At 43.6% G+C, this 26,494-nt stretch overlaps 1 protein-coding gene across 1 annotated transcript in view; it reads right to left on the bottom strand.

Moving 5' to 3' along the window:
• Positions 1 to 12,377: 12,377 nt before the first annotated feature.
• NPSR1 (neuropeptide S receptor 1) overlaps positions 12,378 to 26,494 on the bottom strand; it is a 78,542-nt gene continuing 64,425 nt past the window's right edge. The window contains exons 6-9 of the mRNA XM_077303868.1: positions 23,102 to 23,178; positions 22,077 to 22,166; positions 17,944 to 18,124; positions 12,378 to 14,843 (exon numbers count right to left, since the gene is read on the bottom strand). Coding sequence (XP_077159983.1) covers positions 14,756 to 14,843; positions 17,944 to 18,124; positions 22,077 to 22,166; positions 23,102 to 23,178 — 436 coding nt within the window. The 3' untranslated portion in view covers positions 12,378 to 14,755. The remainder of the gene's footprint in view (positions 14,844 to 17,943; positions 18,125 to 22,076; positions 22,167 to 23,101; positions 23,179 to 26,494) is intronic.

Below are 26,494 nucleotides of genomic sequence, written 5' to 3' on the forward strand. Positions count from 1 at the left end.
GCGAAGTCGTGTCCGACCCATCGCGACCCCATGGACAATGATCCTCCAGGCCTTCCTGTCCTCTACCATTCCCCGGAGTCCATTTAAGTTAGCACCTACTGCTTCAGTGACTCCATCCAGCCACCTCATTCTCTGTCGCCCCCTTCTTCTTTTGCCCTCGATCGCTCCCAGCATTAGGCTCTTCTCCAGGGAGTTCTTCCTTCTCATGAGGTGGCCAAAGTATTTGAGTTTCATCTTCAGGATCTGGCCTTCTAAAGAGCAGTCAGGGCTGATCTCCTCTAGGACTGACTGGTTTGTTCGCCTTGCAGTCCAAGGGACTCGCAAGAGTCTTCTCCAGCACCAGAGTTCAAAAGCCTCAATTCTTTGACGCTCGGCCTTCCTTATGGTCCAACTTTCGCAGCCATACATTGCAACTGGGAATACCATAGCCTTGACTAAACGCACTTTTGTTGGCAGGTTGATGTCTCTGCTTTTTAGGATGCTGTCTAGATTTGCCATAGCTTTCCTCCCCAGGAGCAAGCGTCTTTTAATTTCTTTGCTGCAGTCCCCATCTGCAGTGATTTTGGAGCCCAGGAAAATAAAATCTGTCACTATCTCCATTTCTTCCCCATCTATTTGCCATGAATTGAGAGGGCCGGATGCCATGATCTTTGTTTTCTTGATGTTGAGTTTCAAGCCAACTTTTGCACTCTCCTCCTTCACCCGCATCAACAGGCTCTTTAGTTCCTCTTCACTTTCTGCCATTAGAGTGGTATCATCTGCATATCTGAGGTTGTTGATATTTCTCCCTGCAATCTTGATTCCAATTTGTGACTCCTCTAATCCCGCATTTCTCATGATGTGCTCTGCATACAAGTTAAATAGGCAAGGCGACAGTATACAGCCTTGCCGAACTCCTTTCTCAATTTTGAACCAGTTAGTGATTCCATGTTCGGTTCTCACTGTTGCTTCCTGACCTGCATATAAATTTCTCAAGAGACAAATAAGATGCTCTGGTATTCCCATCTCTTTAAGAACTTGCCACAATTTGTTGTGCTCCACACAATCAAAGGCTTTAGCATAGTCAATGAAGCAGAAGTAGACGTTCTTCTGGTACTCTCTAGCTTTCTCCATGATCCAGCGTATGTTGGCAATTTGATCTCTAGTTCCTCTGCCTCTTCGAAATCCTGCCTGTACTTCTGGAAGTTCTCGGTCCACATATTGCTGGAGCCTAGCTTGTAGGATTTTGAGCATAACTTTGCTAGCATGAGAAATTAGTGCAATGGTGCGGTAGTTTGAACATTCTTTGGCATTGCCCTTCTTTGGGATTGGAATGTAAACTGACCTTTTCCAATCCTGTGGCCATTGTTGAGTTTTCCAAATTTGCTGGCATATTGAGTGTAGCACTTTTACTGCATCGTCCTTTAAGATTTTGAATAGTTCAACTGGAATGCTGTCACCACCACTAGCTTTATTGTTGCTCAGACTTCCTAAGGCCCATTTGACTTCACATTCCAGGATGTCTGGCTCCAGGTCAGTAACTACCACATTGTGGTCATCAGGGATGTTAAGCTCGCTCTTGTATAGCTCTTCTGTATAATTTTGCCACCTTTGTTTAATCTCTTCTGCTTCTGTGAGGTCCCTACCATTTTGGTCCCTTATCATACCCATCTTTGCATGAAACGTTCTCTTCATATCTCCAATTTTCTTGAAAAGATCTCTGGTCCTCCCCATTCTATTGTTTTCTTCTATTTGTTTGCACTGTTCATTTAAGAAGGCATTCTTATCTCTTCTAGCTTTTCTCTGGAATTCTGCATTCAATTGGGTGTATCTTTCTCTTTCTCCCTTGCCTTTCACTTCCTTTCTCTCCTTAGCTATTTGTAAAGCTTCCTCAGACAGCCATTTTGATTTCTTGCATTTCTTTTCCTTTGGGATGGTTTTAGTTGCTACCTCTTGTACAATGTCACGAACCTCCGTCCATAGTTCTTCAGGCACTCTGTCTATCAGATCTAATTCCTTAAATCTATTTGTCACCTCTACTGTGTATTCGTCGGGGATATGATTTCGTTCATACCTGAGTGGCCTAGTGCTTTTCCCTACTTTCTTCAATTTAAGCCTAAATTTTGCAACAAGAAGCTCATGATCTGAACCACAATCAGCTCCTGGTCTTGTTTTTATTGACTGGATAGAACTTTTCCATCTTTGGCTGCAGAGCACATAGTCAATCTGATTTCTGTGTTGACCGTCTGGTGATGTCCATGTGTAGAGTCGTCTCTTGGGTTGTTGGAAAAGAGTGTTTGCTATGACCATTGTATTCTCTTGACAAAATTCTACCAGCCTGTGCCCTGCTCCATTTTGTACTCCAAGGCCAAACTTGCCTGTTATCCCGGTTATCTTTTGGCTTCCTACTTTAGCATTCCAATCCCCCATGATGATAAGCACATCATTTTTTGGCGTTGCTTCTAGAAGGTGTTGTAAGGCTTCATAGAACTGATCAACTTCATCCTCTTCAGCAGCAGTGGTTGGGGCATAGACCTGGATCACTGTGATGTTGAATGGTTTGCCTTGGATTCGAACTGAGATCATTCTGTCATTTTGGGGATTGTATCCCAAGACTGCTTTTCCTACTCTCTTATTGATTATGAAGGCTACTCCATTTCTTCTGCGAGATTCTTGTCCACAGTAGTATACCTGATGGTCATCTGAATTAAATTCACCCATTCCTGTCCATTTTAGTTCACTGATTCCTAAAATGTCGATGTTCAGTCTTGTCATTTCTTGTTTGACCACGTCCAGCTTGCCTTGATTCATGGATCTGACGTTCCAGGTTCCTATGGAATAAAAATCTTTACAGCATCGGACTGTCTTTTCGCCACCAGTTACTTCCACAACTGAGCGTCCTTTCGGCTTTGGCCCAGCCGCTTCATTCATTCTGGCGCTACTCATACTAGCCGTCTGCTCATCCCCAGTAGCATATTGGACACCTTCCGACCTGAGGGGCTCATCTTCCAGCGTCATAACGTTTTGCCTTTTGGAACTGTCCATAGAGTTTTCATGGCAAAGATACTGGAGTGGTTTGCCATTTCCTTCTCCAGTGGATCACCTTTTGTCAGAGCTCTCAGCTATGACCTGTCCGTCTTGGGTGGCCCTGCACGGTATAGCTCATAGCTTCACTGAACTACGCAAGCCCCCTTGCCACAACATAGCAGCGATCCTTGAAGGGGGACTATTTATAGTAGGCTGAGTCATTTAGAATCTTAAATTCCATAAATATTCCAAACAGTATGATTTTAAATGCTAATGGAAGTTATGAAACATGAACTACATTATGTCTTTCATGTTGTTAAATGAGTAAAGCTTAATTTTGATAGAGTCATTATTGCATATATTTCAGTTACCCCCTACATTTCTGTTCTTTCCTGCCAAGATTACCAGGGGCAAAATTTTCTCTCAAGGCTTCAGCATTTACTGAAAATGTACATTTATATTTGGCATCCAAAAGTATTTTGACTGCCATCTTTTCAGACCATGTACATTTATATTTGGCATCCAAAAGCATTTTGACTGCCATCTTTTCAGACCATGTTTGAAAAAGATCACAACAAAGCAGGGGGAACACAAAGAATCAGGACAAATAGTAGCTGATATAATATGGATGCTCCCCAGAAGAATGCAGCTGTAAAAAACCCAGTGCAGAGGAAAACATTTGTGGGGGAACAGCCACTGTTAAGGAATGATACCGTTGATTTTAAATATATCTATACCCCACTTTTCTTTCTAATGGGCACTCAAAATGGTGTACAAAAGCAGTTTCTCTACCAGCTTATCCTCTCAATAACTGTAATGTAGGGTAGGCTGCAAGTGAGCTACTGACCCAAGGCTAGTCATTGAACTTCCATAGCGAAGTGGAGATTTGAGCTTGCATCTCCCAAGTCCAAGTCTAACATCTGAACTGCTACACCTTTCTGACTCTCCACTAGTAAACTATCTTACATGTATTGATTTTCAGTTACTTGTTCAAACTGGTCATGTACCTCTGTGCTTGATTACCTAAAAGGATGGTTAATTTTATCATCCTGCCCCACCCCTTTGACATTACCAAATATCTAGTGCTCTGTGTATTATTTCCAGTATTAGGAATCACTCTGAGTGTGATATAAAGAGTGCCAGTGAATGGAACCCTGTAGTAATTGTGTGAGACCGGAAGAGAGAATAGAGAATATGGTAGTTTTCATATTTCTAAGACTACTGTTTAGTACAGAAGGCAAGCACTGAAACATGGTTGCCGATACACTGAAAAGTAACACAGCAATGAAATGAATAATGAAAAAACACAGTTCAGATGTTCATTGGCATACATACAAATGAGCACCTCAGAAAATATGATTAATGTTTGAAACCTTTTGGCTGGTTTGTGTTTTTATTTTGGAGAATCTAGTGATAGGTGTTTTATAAAGAGAGCACAAGACCAGACTGCCCAGTTTTCTTGCTGCTATTTGTTAGAGGAATAGAATAAATATTGCTACAAGGTTTCAAGCTATGCCTACAACTTTGCATTTTGATCATCTGTGGGAACATGGAAGTTGAGGACCTTACCTATTTATTTATGATATAATTATATTTATATATACTGCCTTTCTCTGTTCATGATGGTTTACAATTCAGGGGTAGTCATACTGCGGCCCTCTAGATATCCATGGACTACAATCTCCATGACATCTGGAGGGCCGCAGTAAATCAATAATACATGAAATATTAAAAAAATTAAAAACAAGTTAAATCCATCGTCCCTCATCAGCTAAGAATAATTTGTTTCTCCAGGGGTGGGTTGGACTTGGCGAGGGCCCATTTGATGGTGTCCTAACTTGTCCACTCTATGATGACCAAGGATTAAGTTTATTTTAAGGTTAATAATGTTAATTTTAAGATTAAGGATATGTTAGAGGAAAATGGGGTTGCACTTACCTGTAACTGTTGTTAATTATGTGGCCTTCTGTGCAGCCACACATGGGACTGTAAGTCTGCAGCCCGGTCACAAAGAAGAGCTTCCACATTTGCCATAAGTCTTCGGTGACTTGATGGAGGGGTGGGGGACTACCAGCACCTGAATATTTGGGCTTATAATATCAAGGAAAAATCAATTATTTATCCCTTATTTTGGCATGCATGGCCCCCATGCTCCCTTTCTCAAGTCTTTCTGTTAGCATGAGCCTAAAGGACCCTGGCCCATGTTCTCCTGCTTTCGTGGTTGTCCAAATCACCCACCTGGAAAATACCTTGTTCGTTTTCTGTCATATTTTTGCATTGTGTGTGTAAAAAGGGTGACATTCCTCACCCTCGCTTTCTCAGGTCTGTCAGTTCCAGCTTTGGAGAGGATTCCGGAGGACAGCCAGTCCCAGTAACCTCTTCCCTAAATATAGGCCACTTAGGCTGTCTGTTTGCTCAGCGTTCTGGTCGCTGCCGGAACCTGCTGCAGTCTCAAGGTTATCTAGTTTGGATCATGGTTTTGCCCAAGTGTGATCAGTGCATATGGAACTCTCATAGGAATGCTGGTGAGAAATATATTTCCTGGAGAAGTGACGAGCAACTTTTCCCAGATGGGACAGCATATTTTGTTCCTCATATGTTGTATGTATTTAGATTGTGGAGATAAAGTAAATATTTATGTAACACTTTAAGCATGCCTACAGATGTGCCTCTAAAATCATACCGTTAAATATCTCTTGGTGTTTCTGTTACTACCACAGAAAAAAGAAATGAAGTCCAATCTATACCCAGCCCTTTGACTGGAACGAAGAGATACTATAAATGTGTGTTTAATCTTAGCAGTCTGAATAGGGTTTGGACTTTGTGTTCTCCTCTGTTCTGTGTTATGGAGTGAGCTATAGTTTTATTGAATGCTGCTGCTGAAATTGTTATTGTTTATGTCTATGTGGGGTTCCTTTTTTATGTGACTTACGTTTTAAGGATCCTGTCAAGAGACACCTAGGAGGGGAGAGACAGAGAGCATGGACTTTCAGAATCCCATAATAAAGGTTCATTGTTCAGTGGTTGAATATTTACCATGTAGTAATCTACTGCAGGAGAAGGATGAGGGCATTGTATATCTTCATGACACCATGGGGAGAAGATTTTCCACCATGCCAAAGTATAAGAGTCCTTTAAAATGAAGACAGAAGAAATAATAACATGTAGTTGAACCTTTAGCAAGAAGGAAGAGGTTATTATACGAGCGTAAAGCTCAGGTATAGAAGAATTCTCATCCTCTCTGGTTTTCTTGCAGCATGCTGGCTAAACAGTTCCTGCCTCCCGTCCCAAAGAATAGTTTGCAGATTTGCCTTCAAATCTGTTTCGGAAAAATATGTAAAGGACACATTGTGAATAGTCAAAAGAATAGCAGCTCTCATTCATTTGTTAGTATCCAACCAGAGACATTCTACCCAGCGTGAAACAGGGCTTTGTATTACTTTAATCAAAGAAGGAATGGGAATATCTCTTCGGCCAGCTCCCTTCTTGAGCCAGTTTGGTATAGTGGTTAGGAGTGCAGACTTCTAGTCTGGCATGCCAGGTTCGATTCTGCACTTCCCCCACATGCAGCCAGCTGGGTGACCTTGGGCTCACCTCGGTGCTGAGAAAGCTGTTCTGACAGAGCAGTGATATCAGGGTTCTCTCAGCCTCACCCACCTCACAGGGTGTCTGTTGTGGGGAGAGGAAAGGGAAGGTGACTAAGCCGCTTTGAGCCTCCTTCGGGTAGAGAAAAGCAGCATATAAGAACCAACTCTCAGTTCACCTTCACAAGAAAGAGAGATTGGGCAGAGCAACATGGTATGTACAAACACCAAAGTCTCATACAGCAGGTTGTCTCCCACCATCTCAAGTTCTGCAACCCAACTCTTTATGACACTGCTTGAGGAAAGGCCCTGGGGCAACCTAACACCATAACGGCTGCGGGTTTCTCTTGTGCTCTCAAAACAAGGCATCGTCACTAGTGAGGAGTCAAAGGCGGGATTTACTTCAACATTTCTGACATATCACAAAAGGTGTCACTGCCTGAGGATGTATTGCTTCACTGTGCTTTGTTTGCCCTCGGTGATGCCGCTATGTGGGACTTTGAGGTCCTCACCTTCCCCACATGTGCTCTGACTGAGATTAATAAAAGGAATGGGAGCGCTAAAGAGGAAGGGCATGACACGGAAAAGACAGCCAAGACAGACATGAAATAGAGGAATGGGTAAAAAAGTGACCACTTTGAATGGAAGGGATTGATCCCCAGAAGCTGAATGAGAGGAGGCTGATCTCTGCCTTCCTTGGGCCACTCTGAAATAGCTTGTACTCTTGCCTTAATTTTCATTGTATTGATTGTGTGTGTATCACTGATGTAATATTGATAATCCTTACGACAGCTTTGGAAGAACACTGTTTTTTGAGCCCGTATCCTCCACAGATGGAGGACTGAGACGAAGTGAGAGTGGCTGGCTTGTCAGGCATCCTTGAGAGTTTGTTAGAACCAGGAAGTTCCCAGGAAACAGCTCATTTCTCTGGATTTCAGTTGTTTTACACTGTTGTTGACAATTCATCTGGGAAGTAGAACAGAAATGCACAAAGTAAAAAGCAAACTGATTTTATCTTGGGATTTTTTCTTGATACGCAACCCTGGTTTAGTTAAAACACGGGGCTTGTAGGCAGTAAAACACCACAGAAATCCATTGGTTTTACCCAGGGACCCAGTTCCAGAACTGACGGGGGATTCATTTTTGTCCTCTGTAATGAAAAACAGGTTCTGCTTTGCATGGTGCCCCCACTAGTCTACCGTCACGAAGATCAGCATTTTGTTTAATTTTTAATCAGTGTTTGCTTTTAGGCTTTGATTTAGCTTTGGATCTTCTCAAGAGGAAAGTTTTGTCTCCTGAAAAATCAGTGCCCTCCCCCAGTCAGCCCGGGCTTATATTTTCATCACTTAAAAAAAAAGTATACCATGCTTCCTCATCCTTCAGATCAGTGAAGGCTTCTTTACACCAAATCCCACTGAGCGCCTGTAGTGCATTTCTGCTAAATGATGGAAAGGTTAAACTGTAATAAGCAGGAAAAGTTTAAAATGCCAAATCTACATTTGAGTGGGAATAAAAGAAGCCACCCGTTGGCAGCTGCCACAGCTAGTGGAGTCCAAACAATTAAATTCTCCTGTGAGATGCTAGAGGAGAGGAAATCACTTAGGTTATGAACACGAGCAATAGCTGGATTCGATCATTCTGTTTTTCTGATTAATTCTCTGCCCGACGTCCCTGAATGCTAATCGGGTGGTGTTTTAGGAATCCGAACTTTTCATGCAGCTTAGAAGAATGGATTATACCATAGCCTACATTAGAAAAAAGGCAACTTCAACACACAGTACACTTCTACTTGTAGGAATATTTCACACTAGTATGGAGACAGATGGTGGGGTGGAAGCCGTTGATCACTGGCATTGACAATTTTATTTCTCATATGTTTTTGTGAACTACAACTGAATTCGAGGGGTCTGATTGGCTGGTTTAGCAAAGAATTATCAGATGGATGCTGTGACACAGATTTGGATGCTGTGACTCAGCTTACTAATGTAACAGGATTAACTTTTGCTTTATATTCACACTGTCATGATGGTAGTTCATAGTCTGAGGAAGAGTGCTTGCACTTGAAAGCTCACACCTTGAATAAATCTTTTTTGGTCTTAAAGGTGCTACTGGACTCTGATTTTCTTACACAGTACACAGTCTCTGACATCCAGATTCAGCACTGCTGAATGAAGGTTATTTATTTTTTTACGTACAGTTAGGCTCTATTACGGTGCTGGAAGAGCAGATGCACCTTTAGCACCTTTAATACCTCTGGGTCAGCAGATTTTAAACAGTGAAAAAAACCCAAAGCAGTAGATCAGTGTTTTCTGTGTTGTGTGGCTACATAATATAATTATGGTTGCTTAAAGGTCAGTTGCTAGAGACCTATTAGCACAGTGGCTTTGGGGGGGGGTTTGCTCAGGAAAAAGGGAGGCACCCACCAAAAGCTATCCTAGGCATCAAGGGACCTGCCATGTGGGATGGAGGATGATGTAACAGATGGGAATGGAGTGAGATTAAGTGACAAAGCCAGATGGATCCAGTTCTGTCCCACTGATAGCAACCGAAGCTATTATTATTTCCCCTTGAGCAAGGGCAGAGGGGTTACACCCTGTCTGTTGTTTGAAGGACTCCCACATGAACACAAAACTCTTTAGTGAGTCTCTCCTTTCATAGTGTGATCTGCGATTTATCCCTTTTGCTGCAGCGGACCTCTGCTGCGAGGCTTGATTTACACAGGCAAGACAATAATACGAGCTCTGAGAATGGACTGCACCCTTTTACTTTCCTTATCTGTCTCCCCACATTTTATCCTCACAACAACTGTGCAAGTGGAGTGTATGTGACTGGCCCACCCTGGTCACCCAGCAGGCTGCCATGGCAGAGTGTGGGTTCCAACCTGGGTCACCCAGTTCATCTTCGTGGTTTCTGTCCAGTCCTACATGGGTACTGTGGAGTCGCAGGCCTGCCAGTAACCATGCGTGACTGCACTGAAGATCATGCGATGAACAACAGCTTCAGGTACGGGCAACCCTGTTTTCCTAGCCTGATGTTCTAACTAGCACACGCTACAGATGGAGTTTTAATTTTTGAAAGAAGAAGACAAAGAGCTGAGGTTTTTTTATATCCCGCTTCTCACGACCCAAAGAAGTTCCAAAGCGGCTTACAAACACCTTACCCTTCCTCTTCCCACAACAGACACCCCGTGAGATAGGTGGGACCGAGAGAGCTCTGACAGAACTGCTCTGCGAGAACAGCCCTAAGAGAACTGTGAATAGCCCGAGGTCATCCAGCTTCTCTATGTTACAAGCCCCATTCAAAGACAAAACAAGTAAAGCAAGCTGGGTTAAAAAAAAAAAGTGAAAATGCATTTAAACATGCGGTCTGTGGTGGTACCACGCTGTCGACTGCCTAATCCTGTCTGGAGAGCTTGGCCAAGCCCGATCTCATCAGATCCAGAAACTAAGCAAGGCCAACCCTGACTATTTGGATGGGAGACCTCCAAGAATGCTATGATGCAGGGGCAGGCCATGTCACACCACCTCCAAGCATCCCTTGCCCAGCCGCCAGGCAATCCTCGGATCTCCTGGTTACACGACACATGTCATATGATTAATCAATAAATGAATCAATAAATGAATATGTCTGGACAGAGATGCTGGCAAATAATAATGTTTAGGGGCAGTACATGAGAACTCCAACTAGGCCTCTGCTATAAAGTATGTTGAGAAGCAGGAAGTCCCCTGTTTTTTCTTAGCCCCAAAAGCTGAAAAGCAGCTGAGCACCAGGAGAAACATGGGCAGATACTACATTGGGGGGAATCACTGTCTTATCTTTACTATGGAGAGCCAACTTGGTATAGTAGTTAGGAGTGGCGGCTTCTAATCTGGCAAGTCAGGTTTGATTCCATGTTCTCCCACATGCAGCCAGCTGGGGGACCGTGGGCTCACCACAGCTCTGATAGTTCCATTCTCCCAGAGCAGTCCTGTCAGAGTTCTCTCAGCCCCACCTCCCTCACAGGGCATCTGTTGTGGGGAGAGGAAAGGGAAAGTGATTGTATGCTGCTTTGAGACTCCTTCGGGTAGAGAAAAGCGGCATATAAGAACCAACTCTTCTTCTTCAGTAATCTCAGGGCTCTCTCAGCCCCACCTACCTCACAGGGGGTCTGTTGTGAGGAGAGGAAAGGGAAGGTGATTTTATGCCACTTTGAGACTCCTGGTAGTGAAAAGCAGCATATAAGAACCAATTCCTCTTCTTCATAAATCAACCCGATGGTCAATGTCTCTTGGTATAAATGCATCTTTACTTTGGGTACACAATTAATAGTATGCACTGGGACAAAATTCTGTCCATTGATTTAAAGAAGCAAATTGTAGTGCTGCTTTTGAAATATGTATAAGCTCAAACATACTGAGAAATACTTGAGGTTTATTCCCAGTTATAAGATCTGCTGATTATTGACCATTTTTAGCAATTCCAGAAGCAGGTGGACTATAAACCCCTCTTTGACCACAGGCTGAAGATTTGAAACCAGCAGTATTAGTAGAACTGGAACATAATGGATGCAACATCAATGCCAGACAAAACTTTGTTCTTAAAAAGTGTCATAGGTCACACTGGAAACCTGGAAGCTGACCAGAGGAATTAAGAATGGACAGACTACGTAATCATTCATTCTGTTTTATAAATACAATGGCATTTGTTTAAATTAATTATTGACCTTCTAATGATATGTTTAGCTCTCAGATATTTGACACTCCATAAATTCTCTAGCTATCACACCAAGGACAGTTCTTCAATTACTTAGAAATGCCTCTCTTTTTTTGCAGTTGTTATTTTGTAATTTAAATCCCAGGTTTGAGCATACTTATGAAAATGGAAGACCAGTTCTCCAAGGAACTATGATGTCTTATTAATGAGGCTTCCAATCTGGGATTTGGGTAGATGATTTACAGTATGCTCCATTTTCATTAATATATTCTATGGATATCTGAAAGTTTTCTAGGCAAGATGGGTCGAATCAGGCATCATAGGCAGCTGCAGAATTTTCTGAGGATAAAGAAACTGACTAGATCAGTGATTCTCAACCTGGGGGTCGGGACTCCTTTGGGGGTTGAAAGACCCTTTCACAGGGGTTGCGGCAGGGCAAGCAGCTTGGCCGGGGAGACACCATCCACACAACAGCCTTGCAGGGTAGATCAAGGCAGGGCATTTGTCTGTCTGGAGCAGCAGAAAAGAGCGAGATCGGCATGGTGGGACAAGAGGTAGAACTGAACTGAGAAGCCCCAGAAAAAAACCAATTTATATACAATCCTGAACGATGGATCTTCACGCCATTGGTCAGTTTTGGTTTAATCTCTGTGAAATAACACTTGCATAATTTTATAGTTGGGGGCCACCACAACATGAGGAACTGTATTAAAGGGTTGTGGCATTAGGAAGGTTGAGAACCACTGGACTAGATGGTATATACCTGGGCTTTTCAAAAGGTTGGGGAGGGGAGAGATCAAATCCGAAATCCACTTGAGAAGAAAGGACAGAGATGCCCTTCTCTCTGAGCCAGACTTTTGCTGTAGAAACTATTCTCTGGCTGCCTTTTAAAAATGTTAGGGGAAAGCACCTGAACATCACCTGTAGTTTGCCTTGACACAGAAACAGCTGTGTCTTGCACATATTTGTGAGCTATACTTGGGAAATATTGGACAAATTGTGGACTGTGTGGTTTCATTTTCCAGGAAGCAAGATGGGTAAGGAATAGTTTGGTTTTTAATTTGTTTATTTGAAAAGGAAAGCCATACAGACAAATTTCAGCAATAATTCACTTTATACAGAAAAGCAAGCCTTTATCTCCGAAGAACTGGAAAGTGATAAAAACAATAAACAGTGAATTACAAATCAAGAGAGAAAGGTACCGCGCAATGTATTGGAAGGGGCTTAATAACAAAATTTAACATTCACATAAAAATCATTTGCCCAGCAGCTGAATTCAAAATAAAGGCATTTGTTTTTAAGAATGGGGGGGATTAAGGAAAGAAGATTCTCTGAGAGCTTGTGGAAGTTGACTCTAAGAGTTGATGCACATCTTTGTTATTGCCATGGAGGTGTTACTAGTAATAGCCTCTACTGTGGTAGAACACAGCAACCATATGGAGAATGTGGAGAACTCTTGACCTCATGGATTGGGCCACTGTGCCCCTTCTTTATGTTCCTGGTGACCATTGGAGGAGAATGATCTATGTATTCTAGGCACATTTCAATAGCATTTGTATATCACTTTCAAGAGTGTGGAGGAGGCTAACTCACAGCTGGTGGATATGTGCATAGTCTCCAAATCTGGGACCAAATCTCACCACTGGAGATGGAGGAACACCTTGACTCGTGACAAGGAAGTCTATGGGTCAGACCATGTGGCCCACCGCACCATGGGCACACTGGATGGCCATGCTACTTCCTCCTCTGACCCCGGAGCCCACAAAGGGGCATTGGGGCAAGTCCCCCCTGCGTCTTAGCAGAAATTGCACTGCATGCAAATTGTACTGTGAATTAAAGCTTCAGCCAAAGCCAAGAGACCATTTCATAAACAGGATCCAAGCTCCAAAGGATGTCGGTGTGCTTTACAATGTACAAGAAGTACCAGAAAAGCTGTCAGAAAGGAAGGCTAGCTACTGGGACTTGTATTATCATCCACAGCTTTCAAAACAGAGATCTGTGACAAAGCCGTTCATTCAAACTATGCACATAAAAGCATATAAGATCTAGGGAACATCCCTGGGGAAAACTGTGCTACCAATAACACAGTCTCGCTTCTTAAAAAAACAGCAGTCTCAGAAGTTACAGGTAGTATTTATCAGGATTTCACGGGCTGTGTTTGTGGCCCAGCCATGTTTCCCCCTGGATTAGGATCAGACCCCCATTGGAACTCAAAGTTAATTGCAACTGGCTGCATTTACAGTCAATTGAACCCCCAAGAAGCCAGGGACTGGAAGAAATTTGCTGCTTATAGACCCCTCATCCCGCACACATTGGATAATGCACTTTCAATCAGCTTCCTGCATGAAAAAAGGCTAATGATTCTAAAGCAACCCACCTCCAAAAGTCCCTTGCTTGGCTGCCAGACAATCCTCATATGACATATGAAAATAAATAAGTGTCAGTGCCAGGTCTCAGCTCATCTCTTGCCTTCTTGCTCGTCTGCCAAATGAAGGAGGAGCAGAAGGACTGAACAGGTAAGCCAGTGCTCACTGTTGCCTCTACTGGCCATGTCTGAACTCCATTCCCCCTTCAGTGCTGGTCGTTCTACTGAGCCTTGGCATCGCTTGCTCCTGGCTGTTAGCCTCCCCCCTACCCGGGCAATGGAGGCCCACTAAGAACTGTCCCTGTAAGCTGAAGGGCCAGTCAGCCCATGAGTAAGTCCACAGGAGCACTGCTTTGATTCTCTTCTCATTGGCTAATTCTCTCTTCCTCCTCTGGAGCATGTCCAGAGGAGGGCAACAAAGATGGTGAGGGGTTTGGAGACCAAGACGTATGAAGAAAGGTTGGGGGAACTTGGTCTGTTTAGCCTGGAGAGGAGACGACTAAGAGGGGATCTGATAACCATCTTCAAGTATTTAAAAGGCTGCCATATAGAGTATGGAGCAGAGTTGTTCTCTCTTTCCCCGGAGGGATGGACCAGAACGAATGGGGATGAAATTAATGCAAAAGAAAATCTGTCTAAATATCCAGAAGAAGTTCCTGACAGAGCGGTTTCTCAGTGGAACAGGCTTCCTCGGGAGGTGGTGGGTTCTCCATCTTTGGAGAGAAAAAAGGCTCTCACATCTCCCAGCCCCTGTCATGCTGACCATGTTTTTCATTCAGGGGACACCATCTCCACAATAAACAGCATGGCACTATATAGAAATTTTACATCACCGTTTTAAAAAAATAGACCATTGTCATAGTCATAAAAGCTATTTATCTGGAAAAATACTGCATGGATACACATCACAATGTCTCTAAAAGAAAGGATTTGTTTCAGATCTGGGGTTAACCTTGAAAAGTCCACTTCATTCTGGGTAGAACACATATTGTCAGCAAGGGTATACAATGAATGGTTGTCCGTTTCCATGCCACCCCCAAAGAAATAGGCATCTGAATGCTGAAGTCATTACTTTCCCCCTTAGCATCTCCACAGTCTTTGTAGTCACCTAAATATATTCAGGATTGGAGACAACCTGCATCTCTTGTCCTTCTGTTTTGTCTCTGAGTGTTCCCAAGGTCCCTGATCTTCTATGCCTAGGAAACATAGAAGATTGTTATGAACTTCACCACAGAAAACTCACTGTGAAGGACGTAGGATGGGAAAACGCATGGAAACATACATATTGTTTACTCAGTTTTAAAAAGATATGTATGCTCATTTTTTCTCCCCAGTGGGGACTTAAGGCATTCAGAAATTTCACTCCTATAGTATGGCTGCTTTCACTGGTTAGGCCTAACATAAAGCCAGGCTCTTTGGTAGAATCTTATTCATTTATTGCCTGTAGTAGAAATGGCTTAAAAAAAAAAAAACTTGACTCTACAGTTTGGTCAGCATAGCCTGACTCGTTCTTCTCTTTTGGGAGACAAAACTGCTTCAATTTCTATAATCTGGTCTATTTGGCATGTCCGGTCCCATTCTCTTTTAAGGTCCTGGCTTCACTTGTTTCGTTCTAAGCAACCTGTCAGTGGTTGCTGCTAGTGGTTGTCACCAATGTTTCTGAGGGAACGTGTCTTCACAAGGGAGCCAGAGGGGTGCCATGTAAACAAGCAGAAAACCACTCCCCCTTCATTGGAAGGAATTCTGAAAATCTCATTTCCTTACTTTCCTGTGCTGGGCTAGCTGACTAATGAACATTCTTTCATGCATGGTGGACTTGTAAAAAAACAAAAAGATATTGGAAAGAAATACATTGAAAAGTGGATGCTAAGAGTGTGTTATTTGGTGTTCTGCCCAACAAATTATCCAAAAAATCAGAAAAGATATTCAAAATGCATGGTGACAGTGACTAGAACTTATTTAGGCGGCAAAATGGAAGTGAGACATTTGTCCATGTTTTGGAGAATGGGAAAATAAACTTGCTCAATATGTTGTTATGGCAAAATTAACGTATTCGTGAAACTGTTCAATTGTGAAATTTAAGGTGATTATTTCCACAGGGCCTATAAGACGGAGCTATTCCACTAGGCTTATGGTCAAGGCCTAAAATAACAACCACCAAGAGAGGCTGGCTTCACCAGGGGGAGGAAGAACAGAGGTAGACGTTCGGCTCCTTTCCAAAGGACCCCCCCCCTGTCTGGGAATTTTAGTTGGGGGGAGGCATTTGTAAGAATTGTAATGCTTTAAACTTTATCTCTGTCGTTTTTACTGTTGTAACCTGCCCTGAGCAATATGGGAGGGTGGGATAGAAATAAATTTTATCATCACCATCCTCAGATGGAGTGTGCGTTATGTGTATTACACTAGCAGGAGACAAATTTAAAATGAGAAAATATCATATACAAATGTACAATAAATAGAAGTAGAATTAAAATATGTTCCAAACGTAATATCTCAGATACAACTGGATTCTCAATATGAGATATATAACAGGCTTACTGTTTCAGGTCTTTGGTCTTAAATTTTACATTTTTAATACAGTTCTTTTTATTCTATTTTACTGTTTATAAATTTGTATTTTATATTTTGTAAAGGCCTATGGCCATATACAAATAAATGTATCACCATTCACTTTAACAGGCTTCCTTTTCAACTGTGATATGCTAAAGGTAAAGGTATTCCCCAGTGCAAGCACCAGGTCATGTCTGACCCTTGGGGTGATGCCCTCTCGCGCAGGGATAGTCAAACTGCGGCCCTCCAGATGTCCATGAACTACAATTCCCAGATGTCCATGAACTACAATTCTCAGAATTCTGGGAATTGTAGTTCATGGACACCTGGAGGGCCGCAGTTTGACTACCCCTTTTCTTGGCAGACTCAATACAGGGTGGTTTGCCCTTCCCTTCCCCAGTCATTACCGTTTACCCCCCAGCAAGCTGGGTACTCATTTTACCGACCTCGGAAGGATGGAAGGCTGAGTCAACCTTGATCTGGCTGCTGGGATCGAACTCCCAGCCTCATGGTCAGAACTTCAGACAGCATGTCAGCTGCCTTACCACCACAAGAGGCTCTTCTGATATACTACTTATCTATTAACATTTCTAATGAATATGTAGAAGTGGTAAAATATGCTATCTTGAATATGCAGTAAGGATGAAACCAGTGTTGTAGTCAGAATAAATCAGTTATGAAGTTTGAAACGTAAAACTTAAATGGTGAGTACAATTATCCCCCAACAGAAATAAGTATTGCATTTTATAGATAGTACTTCAACATTTATTATTAAGGGGATGAAAGGAGAAATATTCTCTATTGTGCACTACATCACTGCCTTTGACAAGTGTAATTACGTGGTATAACTCTCCCCCTGTACTGTGCTCTTAAAATAATTTTTTAAAAAGCAACCCAGAAATCAGTGAAATGGCTTTTGGGGGAAAAAGGATTGTTGGAACTACCTAACCACTGTGCATAATACTTAGTGTCTGTCAGTATAAAAGGGCATTTGCCCAAGGACCCTTGCAATTTTTAAAATTCTTTTTAAAACACTTTGCCAGTTTTAAAGCCCCTTCCTTTCTTTCATAAATTCTTTTTTTGTTGTTTTTGTTTTTTATTACAGTAATGAGATTTGGGAGGTTTTGCTCAAGACCTACTCGGCACAAGGCTGGTTCCATGTGGGGGGTAGAGACTTTGGGGGGGGGGGTAGAGAGGCCTGGGGCCCCTCCTCTCTTCTACCTACCACCAGCCCCCATCTCAGGCCACCCTTCCCACTCATTGGCCCCCATGCTTGTTCATCCTTCCCCTACTTCTTCATGAGCCCTCTCACCACCAGCACTCACAGATGCCGGCACCAACCACATGCCCATGCTTTAATGATACTGTGCAGTGCGTACCTTTGGGAGCATGGCTGGTGAAGTGTTTGCAAGTGAGTTGGTGGTCTCCAGAGGAGGCAGGCTGTCAGTGGAAATGGGTCCCACCAAAGGTCTTGGGCACCTGCCCCACTTTGGGGTACGTTGATGCTGGCCTTGACTGTGCACAGCCTCTCCAAGACAGAAAGATGGATATACCTGACCGATACTGGAATTCTGTTTAATGTTTTTACAGCGTTCATGAGGCTGGAACAACTAACAGCAGCCTGCCAGCATTTTGTAAGACTTTGAGTAATGCATGAGGGTGGAAGGCAGGAAACCCCAGGGAACATGCTCTCTGTCCCATCCCCCACCCCTGCATGCCACGGCACTCCAGTTAGAGGGAAAGTACCTGAAAGACGAACAAACGGTGTTGCTAAAGATGCAGTATATGAGGGGGTTGATGGCGCTGTTCAAAGCCGGCAGGTTTTGGATGATGGCTGCTGCATAGAAACGTTCTTTGGTCTCAGGGAGGATGCTGAAGTTGTCCAGGATATCAAAGAGAAAGTAAGGACTCCAGCAGAGCACAAACGCTGCAAGAAACCAAGGAAGAATTTGAAACTTATTCTGCTGGTTTGACAGGATTAGTAGCCCTGGGAGAGCTGAAGAACAGCAGCTTGACAATTATCGCAAATGCCCACTAAAAAGGAAAGAGGGCAATTGCTATTCCATCTTTCGTGATGGACATCAACTTTTGCAGCACAATTCTGTTCTGAGTTAGGGTTTCGTTCTTCACTCTGCATAGGGCCAGGTCATCTGTGGATGGCATTTTAAGCAGTGCCACTGTCTCTTTAAGTGGATGACAAAGGCATAAACAAATTGCTTTGTTTCTTAAGCTGGAAACCTCAAAAGAGCTCTAACGTCTTGTTGCAGACTTTGTGGAAGGGGAAAAAAAAACTTTGCACAATCCAAGTTTAGCAAACTCCACAATCCTCTTCTGCAAAGGCTCTGGGATGCTCAGAGGTCTTCCTTTGCACATCCCATCTGCTGGATGCCTTTTAAGATGGAAACATGCGCCAGTGGTACTGTTATAACAATTCAGCAATTAGGAGCCAGACTCATCAAGACAAACGGCATCTTACAGCAGGAGCATAATCACATTCGATGAACGGCCAATTAGATGGTCATTAATTGCCAGGGAGCTCCCTTTAAATGCCTCCCCTGAGTTCATCGCCAGTCTGATCACATTAGCAAATATTTCATCAGAGCTTCTTCAACTTGACTTCTGATGGACTTTATAGCCAATAGATGATCAAGTTTAAATAAGAGGACAGGCATACATCTGAGGACAGGCAGGTAAAAGGAAGGGGGGGACCACAGAATCCCTGCAATACAATTATCAGTTGGACTGATGAGTCTGTATTTTCTCTTCCAACATGCAAAAAGGCACCAAAGACCATGGACTGGACCAAATAGTTCCCTTCTGTGAAGTGAGAAATCTTCTGCCAGGGAATGAGTCATCAGCCCTGCTGGATTTGAGAGTACGTTTTTGAAAGCAGCTAGGAGACACCGGGAGGGGAAGGGGCAGTGGGAGAATGGCTTCCATGAAGAAGAAGAAGAAGAAGAAGAAGAAGAAGAAGAAGAAGAAGAAGAAGAAGAAGAAGAAGAAGAAGAAGAAGAAGAAGAGTTGGTTCTTATATGCCACTTTTCTCTACCCGAAGGAGTCTCAAAGCGGCTTACAGTCACCTTCCCTTTCTTCTCCCCTCAACAGACACCCTGTGAGGGAGGGGAGGCTGAGAGAGCCCTGATATTACTGAAGAAGAAGAAGAGTTGGTTCTTATATGCCACTTATATGCCACAACAGACACCCTGTGAGGTGGGTGAGTCTGAGAGAGCCCTAATATCACTGCTCGGTCAGAACAGCTTTATCAATGCTGTGGTGAGCCCAAGGTCACCCAGCTGGCTGCATGTGGGGGAGCAGGGAATCAAACCCAGCTCACCAGATTAGAAGTCCACACTCCTAACCACTACACCAAACTGGCTCTCCAGTTTGGTGGGGCCAGTCACAAACCTCATCCTGTGTTGGAGGCATCCTGTGTTGCCGAACCTCATCCTGTGTTGGAGGCAGCTTTTATCTACAAAGCACTCTCTGGAGACACAAAGGAAATGGCTTCCAGATCCTTCTGAAGCACCTGCTGATCAAACAAGATGCAGTGGTGTCTCCTCACTTTGGGGGAAAGAAGGAAGAGCACACGAGGAAACACACTGGCCATACAAAGGTTCTGGGAGGGATCCAGCCTAAATTTCCCATCCACAGAGTAGAAATCTCCTGTCTTTTCCCTCTCACGGCAGCCCACTGTTCTTTATGTAATGCCGCTTTGGGGTGGGGGTTCTGCAACAAGAGGATAACTGATAATGCAATTATCCAACCGGATATAAAGACATCTGTTTGTTTGGGAAATGACAGTAACACAGAGCCTCAATACAGATCCATATCGTTTGTCCTATGAAATCCTATTAGCATTAGAGAAGATAACTCCAATTAAAAACTCAGTTCAGCCCGCTAACACATTCCAAATTTCTAACTAACACTTTCCAGATTAAGTAAGCTAATGTGCAGGAAGCTGTTGGTTTAATTAAGTCTCCCAATGAATCTTGGCAACTTGCTGAAAAGAATGTGTACCTTATGGAACTATAAAGTCCTTCGCTGCTCCAAAGTGAAGATATATGAATACTATCAGTTTTCTGGGTTGCTTTGTTTTGTTTTCATTTGTTGCTTTGAGTGCTTTCAATCTGACTATTTTTGTGGCTGATCTGTTCTTATATCACAGGTTACTGCGATTCTGTGTACCTTTATGTGCAACTGATGCAGAAATTCTTTGAAATCCAAATGTCCCCAGGGGGGGGGAGATTCACATAGGAGGAGGCACTCATATGGGTGTGCTCATTCCAAGTACCATAACACTATAAACTGATAATCTTTCAGTCAAGAAACTATCATTAAAAAGTGTACAGGTTAGGTACTGTTTGAGTTATTAATTTACCTAAACAGGATAAATAAAAGCAAAGGGATCTGTGCTTCTGGCATGTCCAAGAGGCTCATTTAATAGGTGATGGCTGCTCAGTGTGGAGTTCAAGCAAAGACAAGAAAGCTACGGATGCTCAGACGTTTGCTGCTTTGGCCTGCAACCCGTTTGCAGGTTTCGATTAGAATAGATACCTGATTTTTCAACATTCGGTTCAATAACTCTTCCTTCTGTTTGTAGTTGTATGCCTTAGTAACCGACCAGTTAGCATGGCTGGCTTTTTGCACATGCCCATCCTCACAGAGCTCCGCTGAGTCCTACCACCTCCCCATTCCTGCTACATAACCTTTCTGCTCAGCAGATGCCAGGGATTGAACCTGGGACCTTCTGCATGCCAAGAGGATGCTCTGCCACTGAGCCCTGGCCCCTCCCAGCAAACGCTGGCAGGGGCTCATGGGAATTGTAGTCCACAAACTTCTGGAGGACCACAGGTTGACTACCCCAAACTAAACACCAATAAATGCTGTGTTTCCATAAAATCCTACCCTCCAATGTTCAGCTAAGCTATCCTTAGTTATGCTAATTCCTCTTGCTCAGTGGGAGCCAGCAGGATCTCTGTGCATAAGCAGTTTGGGGGGGGGGGGGGATGGATGAAAACAGATTCTGTAGGCCCCTTTGGGGCTGCTTGGCACAAATCAAATGGATTAATTGTCCCACATCTGACCACCACCCTTGAACATAGGAAAGTTGAATGTGTTCATGCTGCAGCTGGCAGCATCCTCAGAGAAACTGAAGTGGTCTTGAGGCACAATTGCAGGGCGGGAGGGGGGCGAACAGAAGGCCCCCTTTCACAGAAGCTCTTTCCAGCAGCTTTTCAAAGCAGCAAAGTCCAGCCATCTAGAAAGAGCACCGGATAATGGCCCTGCTGCTCAGGGGAACCGAAGACACAGCTATTATTATCATTACAAAACGACTAGGGCCAAAAGGACTGGATTGATGGTGTTAGCAAGCAGGGAATCTAAGAGCAGGGGGGATGCTCCCATTGTTGCAGAAGTGGGCATCCACAATGCCTGGGAGGGGTCCCCCTCCGGCTCACCAGGCTCAGCCCAGGAGCTCCATGATGCTACCTCTCCATTGTGAGTCAGTAGAAGCACCTCTTCACCTTGAACATTTGTGCTTCTTTGGGTTGTTAGAGCAGAAGGACACTCACACAGAGGGAAGCCTGAACAGCTGATGGGAGGACAAAACAGGTCCTGAATTCCACTCCTTTAGACCAAGCGGGGAGGGGGGTGGTGTTGAATACATCTCTCTCTACATATATATATTTTCAAAATTGTACCCTAGGCTTCTGCATTGGAACGGGACTTTCAGTGAAGGTGCTTGGTCCCTGGGCAGGCATTCAAGAGGCCTCCCTGAAGTCAATAAAAAGTTAAACCTTCTGCAGGTCTGTCTGCGCAACAGGCCAGCCTCTCATGGAGCCCGAGGAGACACAGCTGTTTTGCTCACCGTGGTCACTCACCAAGAATTATTACCACGCTGTACTTGATGGCTTTGATTTTAGCCTTCGAGATGAGTCCCCGATGGGTGTAGCTCGCACGGAATTTACCGTCTGCAAACAGGAGAGAAATACAAATCTACATGTGTGGGGCTGTGAATTGGCAGCCAGTCTGGCAACACCAGCAAGCAGCTTTCAGAGCAAGTGAGAAGCAGAGGTGGCTGGCCATGGCCTTCCTCTGCAGAGTCTTCCTTGGTGGTTTCCCTTCTCCAGTACTGACCCTGCCAAGCATCCCAGATCTGGTAAGATGAGGCTACGCCATGCTGCCTTCCCTCCCTACACCCGTTGAAATGCAGCATCTTGCTCATCCACCCTTCAGGGTTGATCAACTTGCCCAACTTGTCTCCACTGCAGGGATGACTACATTCCGGGGATTTAATTATTCATTTCAGAAGAAAACCCTTTCAAAAATCACTGAGCAATGCACAGCAATTTCTCAATATGATCTATGACTTTCCCCATTGAACATTTACCCCTTTATTTATCATTATTTCAGGGGTACCTCCTGTGAGCTAAGGATCGCCAGCAAGTTCTCACCCGCAGAGTGAAGGGCCCTACAGAGGGGGCTGGGGGGTAGGTGGTCCCACAGGTATGTGGAGCCCAGAACACAAATAACCTTAAAGGTCAAAACCAAAACCTTGAAGTTGATCTGGGTCACAGCCAGTAACCAGTGGAGCTGCCTCAGCACAGGCCGGATATGAGCCCCCCAAGGTGTTCCTGGGAGGTCCTTAGCAGCTGGATTCTGCACCAGATGCGATGTCCAGATCAAGGACAAGGGAAGGCCCACAAAGAGTGAGTTGCAGAAATCAGTCCTGGAGATGCCCAGTTGTCCAGCCATTGTGCTAACGTAAATGGAATTTCCACTGAATTTGTGGAGGCTCTTTACAACACCATGCAATCGCTCTGCCTTCCCTGCTTCTGAAGGCCCAGCAACGCAGCAAACAAAATGCTTTCAAACCGGATCTGAACCTGATCTTCAAACCACTTACCAGAACAGTTAGATACAATCGCAGCGTGAGCTCTGCTCTTAGCCCATATTGTTCGAATCACAATGAAGTAAATAACACTACAAGTAGGGGAGAGAAAAGACACACAAACGCTTTGAAATTGTTTTCGATGGCATAAAGCTAGGAGCTCTGACATTACATCCACCACTCACACGTACACGTAAAGTAGATTTTAACAACTGTGATCTTTAGCATGCCAACGCAGTTGAAGTCAGCATCACACACATTTCAATTTAAGCTATGCAGTACCACAATTTTTTTTTAACCAGAACATTTCCTGAACTTTTTTTCCCCACAATATCTGCAGCACAAGGAGATTGTAAGAAGGCTGGAAACAACAAACATTCTCTTGTCTCTCCCACCATCCGGCAAAGACGACAGAAGGGAGGATGCCCAAAAGAGGTTTTAAGAGGGGTAGGAAATCTCGCAGAGTATTTTTTTTTAGCAGCCCTAGCTTTAGACGTGAGGAAAATTGCAATGTAAAACAATAATGGAATATGAGTTAGTGCCTACATATTGAAAAGCCAGAGATGTGGGAGGCAAAAAGGCCATAATGCTCCAGAATCTCGCAAGGTTGAGAATCATAGAATCATAGAATCACAGAATCATAGAGTTGGAAGGGGCCATACAGGCCATCTAGTCCAACCCCCTGCTCAACGCAGGATCAGCCCTAAGCATCCTAAAGCATCCAAGAAAAGTGTGTATCCAGCCTTTGCTTGAAGACTGCCAGTGAGGGGGAGCTCACCACCTCCTTAGGAAGCCTATTCCACTGCTGAACTACTCTGACTGTGAAAAACTTTTTCCTGATATCTAGCCTATATCGTTGTACTTGAAGTTTAAACCCATTACTGGGTCCTCAGTGTCTAGGTTCATAAGGCCTAAGGTTGGTGAACAAAAAATGTTGTCCTCTTCTGACATTTAATCTTTGGCAGAGGTGGGGGGGGGCGGGGAGAAGAAGAAGAAGAAGAAGAGTTGGTTCTTGTATGCCACTTTTCTCTACCAGGAAGAATCTCAGAGTGGCTAACAATCACCTTCCCTTTCCTCTCCCCACAACAGACACCCTGTGAGGGAGGTGAGGCTGAGAGAGCCCTGATATTACTGAAGAAGAAGAAGAAGAGTTGGTTCTTATATGCTGCTTTTCTTTACCCGAAGGAGTCTCAAAGCAGCTTACAATTGCCTTCCCTTACTTACTGCTTTGTAAGTCTCAAAGCAGCTTACAATTGCCTTCCCTTTCCTCTCCCCACAACAGACACCCTGTAAGGTGGGTGAGGCTGATAGAGCCCTGATATTACTGCTCAGCTTTATCAGTGCTGTGGCAAGCCCAAGGTCACCCAGCTGGCTGCACATGGGGGAGTTGGGGAATCAAACCCAGCTCACTAGATTAGAAGTCTGCACTCCTAACCACTACACCAAACTGACTCTGCAAAGCCATCCTTGGTGGTCTTCCTTCCACATACCGACCCTTTAAAGCCCTGTCAATATCTGGCTACATTATACTGTTCTTCATCCCCTCATAATTAAATACCATACATTAAAAGATATTACTTATTATGGAGGTATTCCAGGTAGGGCCAATGTTGCACATATGTCATTTTGAAGAACGTATATGAAGAACAGCTGCTAGAAAGAGACTAGTCTCATGTTCTTGCATTTGATTGTTCAATGCCACTTTTAAAGGGATGAAGGGAGACCACCAAGGAAGGCTAAACTCCCTATGCCGTGTCTCTTGCCTTCAAAACCAGTGGGATCACTGTAAGTCAGCTGTGACTTTCCACACACATATTTAATTATGATAAATGCATTGAATGCCATTCTCTGGATAAGAACATTGGCTTCCTTTTTGGCTCTGTCAAGGATGAAATGTCCGAAGCATACAACAGTCTTTGTTCACGGAGTTGAATAGACGTGGGACAGAAAGCTTTGACAAAGGGGAATTTGTAATAAGCACAGTTTCTATCAGGAAAAAATGACTTTCATTGAAGCATTTTAAGATCGTTGATGATTAGCAGATACTTGGGGGCTTTGACAGAAAATGGATGCTTTCAGATGGGAAAGTTACCAAATCTTTGTTGAGAAGCAAGTCTTTGTTATACTGAATCCATGCACCCCCACCACAGACTATTCAATGAAAGACCCTGGAGCACCAATTTAATTTAAAAAGGTAAAAATGCAACACATCAGACTACTTGGTTTTCATCATATGGTACCCAAATGGCCTTCAAAATTCATGCATCTGGTGACTTGCTATGCAGAAGAATATGTAATTGCTGTCCGTTTCGATATAATGAGATGCACCTAAGTTTTTTTTCTCTGCTCACTAGAGAAGAGCCCAGCCCAGCAACACGGAAGACGAGAAGTATCTGAGACACGTAAATGTAGCTTATGAATAGCAAATCCTCTGTTGTGGGACCAAGTTAAGCAAAGTTTCCCATCTAAATTCTAGGACTTTTCCACCCTATTTTGTGTTCTTGGAAACATCCCCTGGGTTCCAGAGGAAAGGAGAAGAACGGTTAAAACGTTGACCATCCATGATTCCCTATAGTTCACTATAGTTGGGAATTTGGATTATTGGCTTTGATAATTCTAAGATGATAACTGGGCCGATCATCTAGCATTGGCCCATCCTAAATATGGGTTTGTAAAGGCAAGAGTCACTGGAAAAGCCAATAATGCTAGGAAAAGTTGAAGGCAACCAAAAAGAGGAAGATTCGGACTGAGATAGATTGATTCCATAAAGGAAGCCTGGCGACAGGACACTTTGCAGGTCATGAATTCTTAGGGTCACCATAAGTCTCAAGCAACTTGATGGCACTTCACACACACACACACACACGGACGCACGCAGGCACGCACACAGGCACGCACGGAGCCATGCACGCACACACGCACACAAATATGGGTTGGTTGCTTGGGAAAATAATATCATGGTGCTGATATTCACAAAATTAAGCTCAAACATTACACCAGTTGTTTTTAATTTTTTAAATATTATTGCCTTGAGAAAATATTTGAATATCATTTTAATGAATCTCATTTTAATGAAAAGTTGAAGGCAGCCAAAAAGAGGAAGAGGAAGCAGTTTTCTGTCTGCTCTCCCCAGCCTATTGTTGAACTTTGTCTGTATTGTTCTCCAGATTTCATAGAGTTATGGGGTCAAAAAGCTGGAAGTGGGCTTACAAGCCATCCAGTCCAACCTCTCTCTGACCTCAAAAAGATGAAAGAGCCTTCCTGACAGATTTACTTCTGCTTGAAGACCTCCAGTGGTGGAGAACTTGCCTGTTCACTGGTTCCATCATCAAATTTTTAAGTTTCATCTTAATAAATATGGTGACATAGTTGCAGTTTCAATTACAAAAAAATGTTATTAAAAGTGTA

The sequence above is a fragment of the Paroedura picta genome, chromosome 11 (genome assembly GCF_049243985.1).
Source record: "Paroedura picta isolate Pp20150507F chromosome 11, Ppicta_v3.0, whole genome shotgun sequence".
NCBI lineage: Eukaryota > Metazoa > Chordata > Lepidosauria > Squamata > Gekkonidae > Paroedura > Paroedura picta.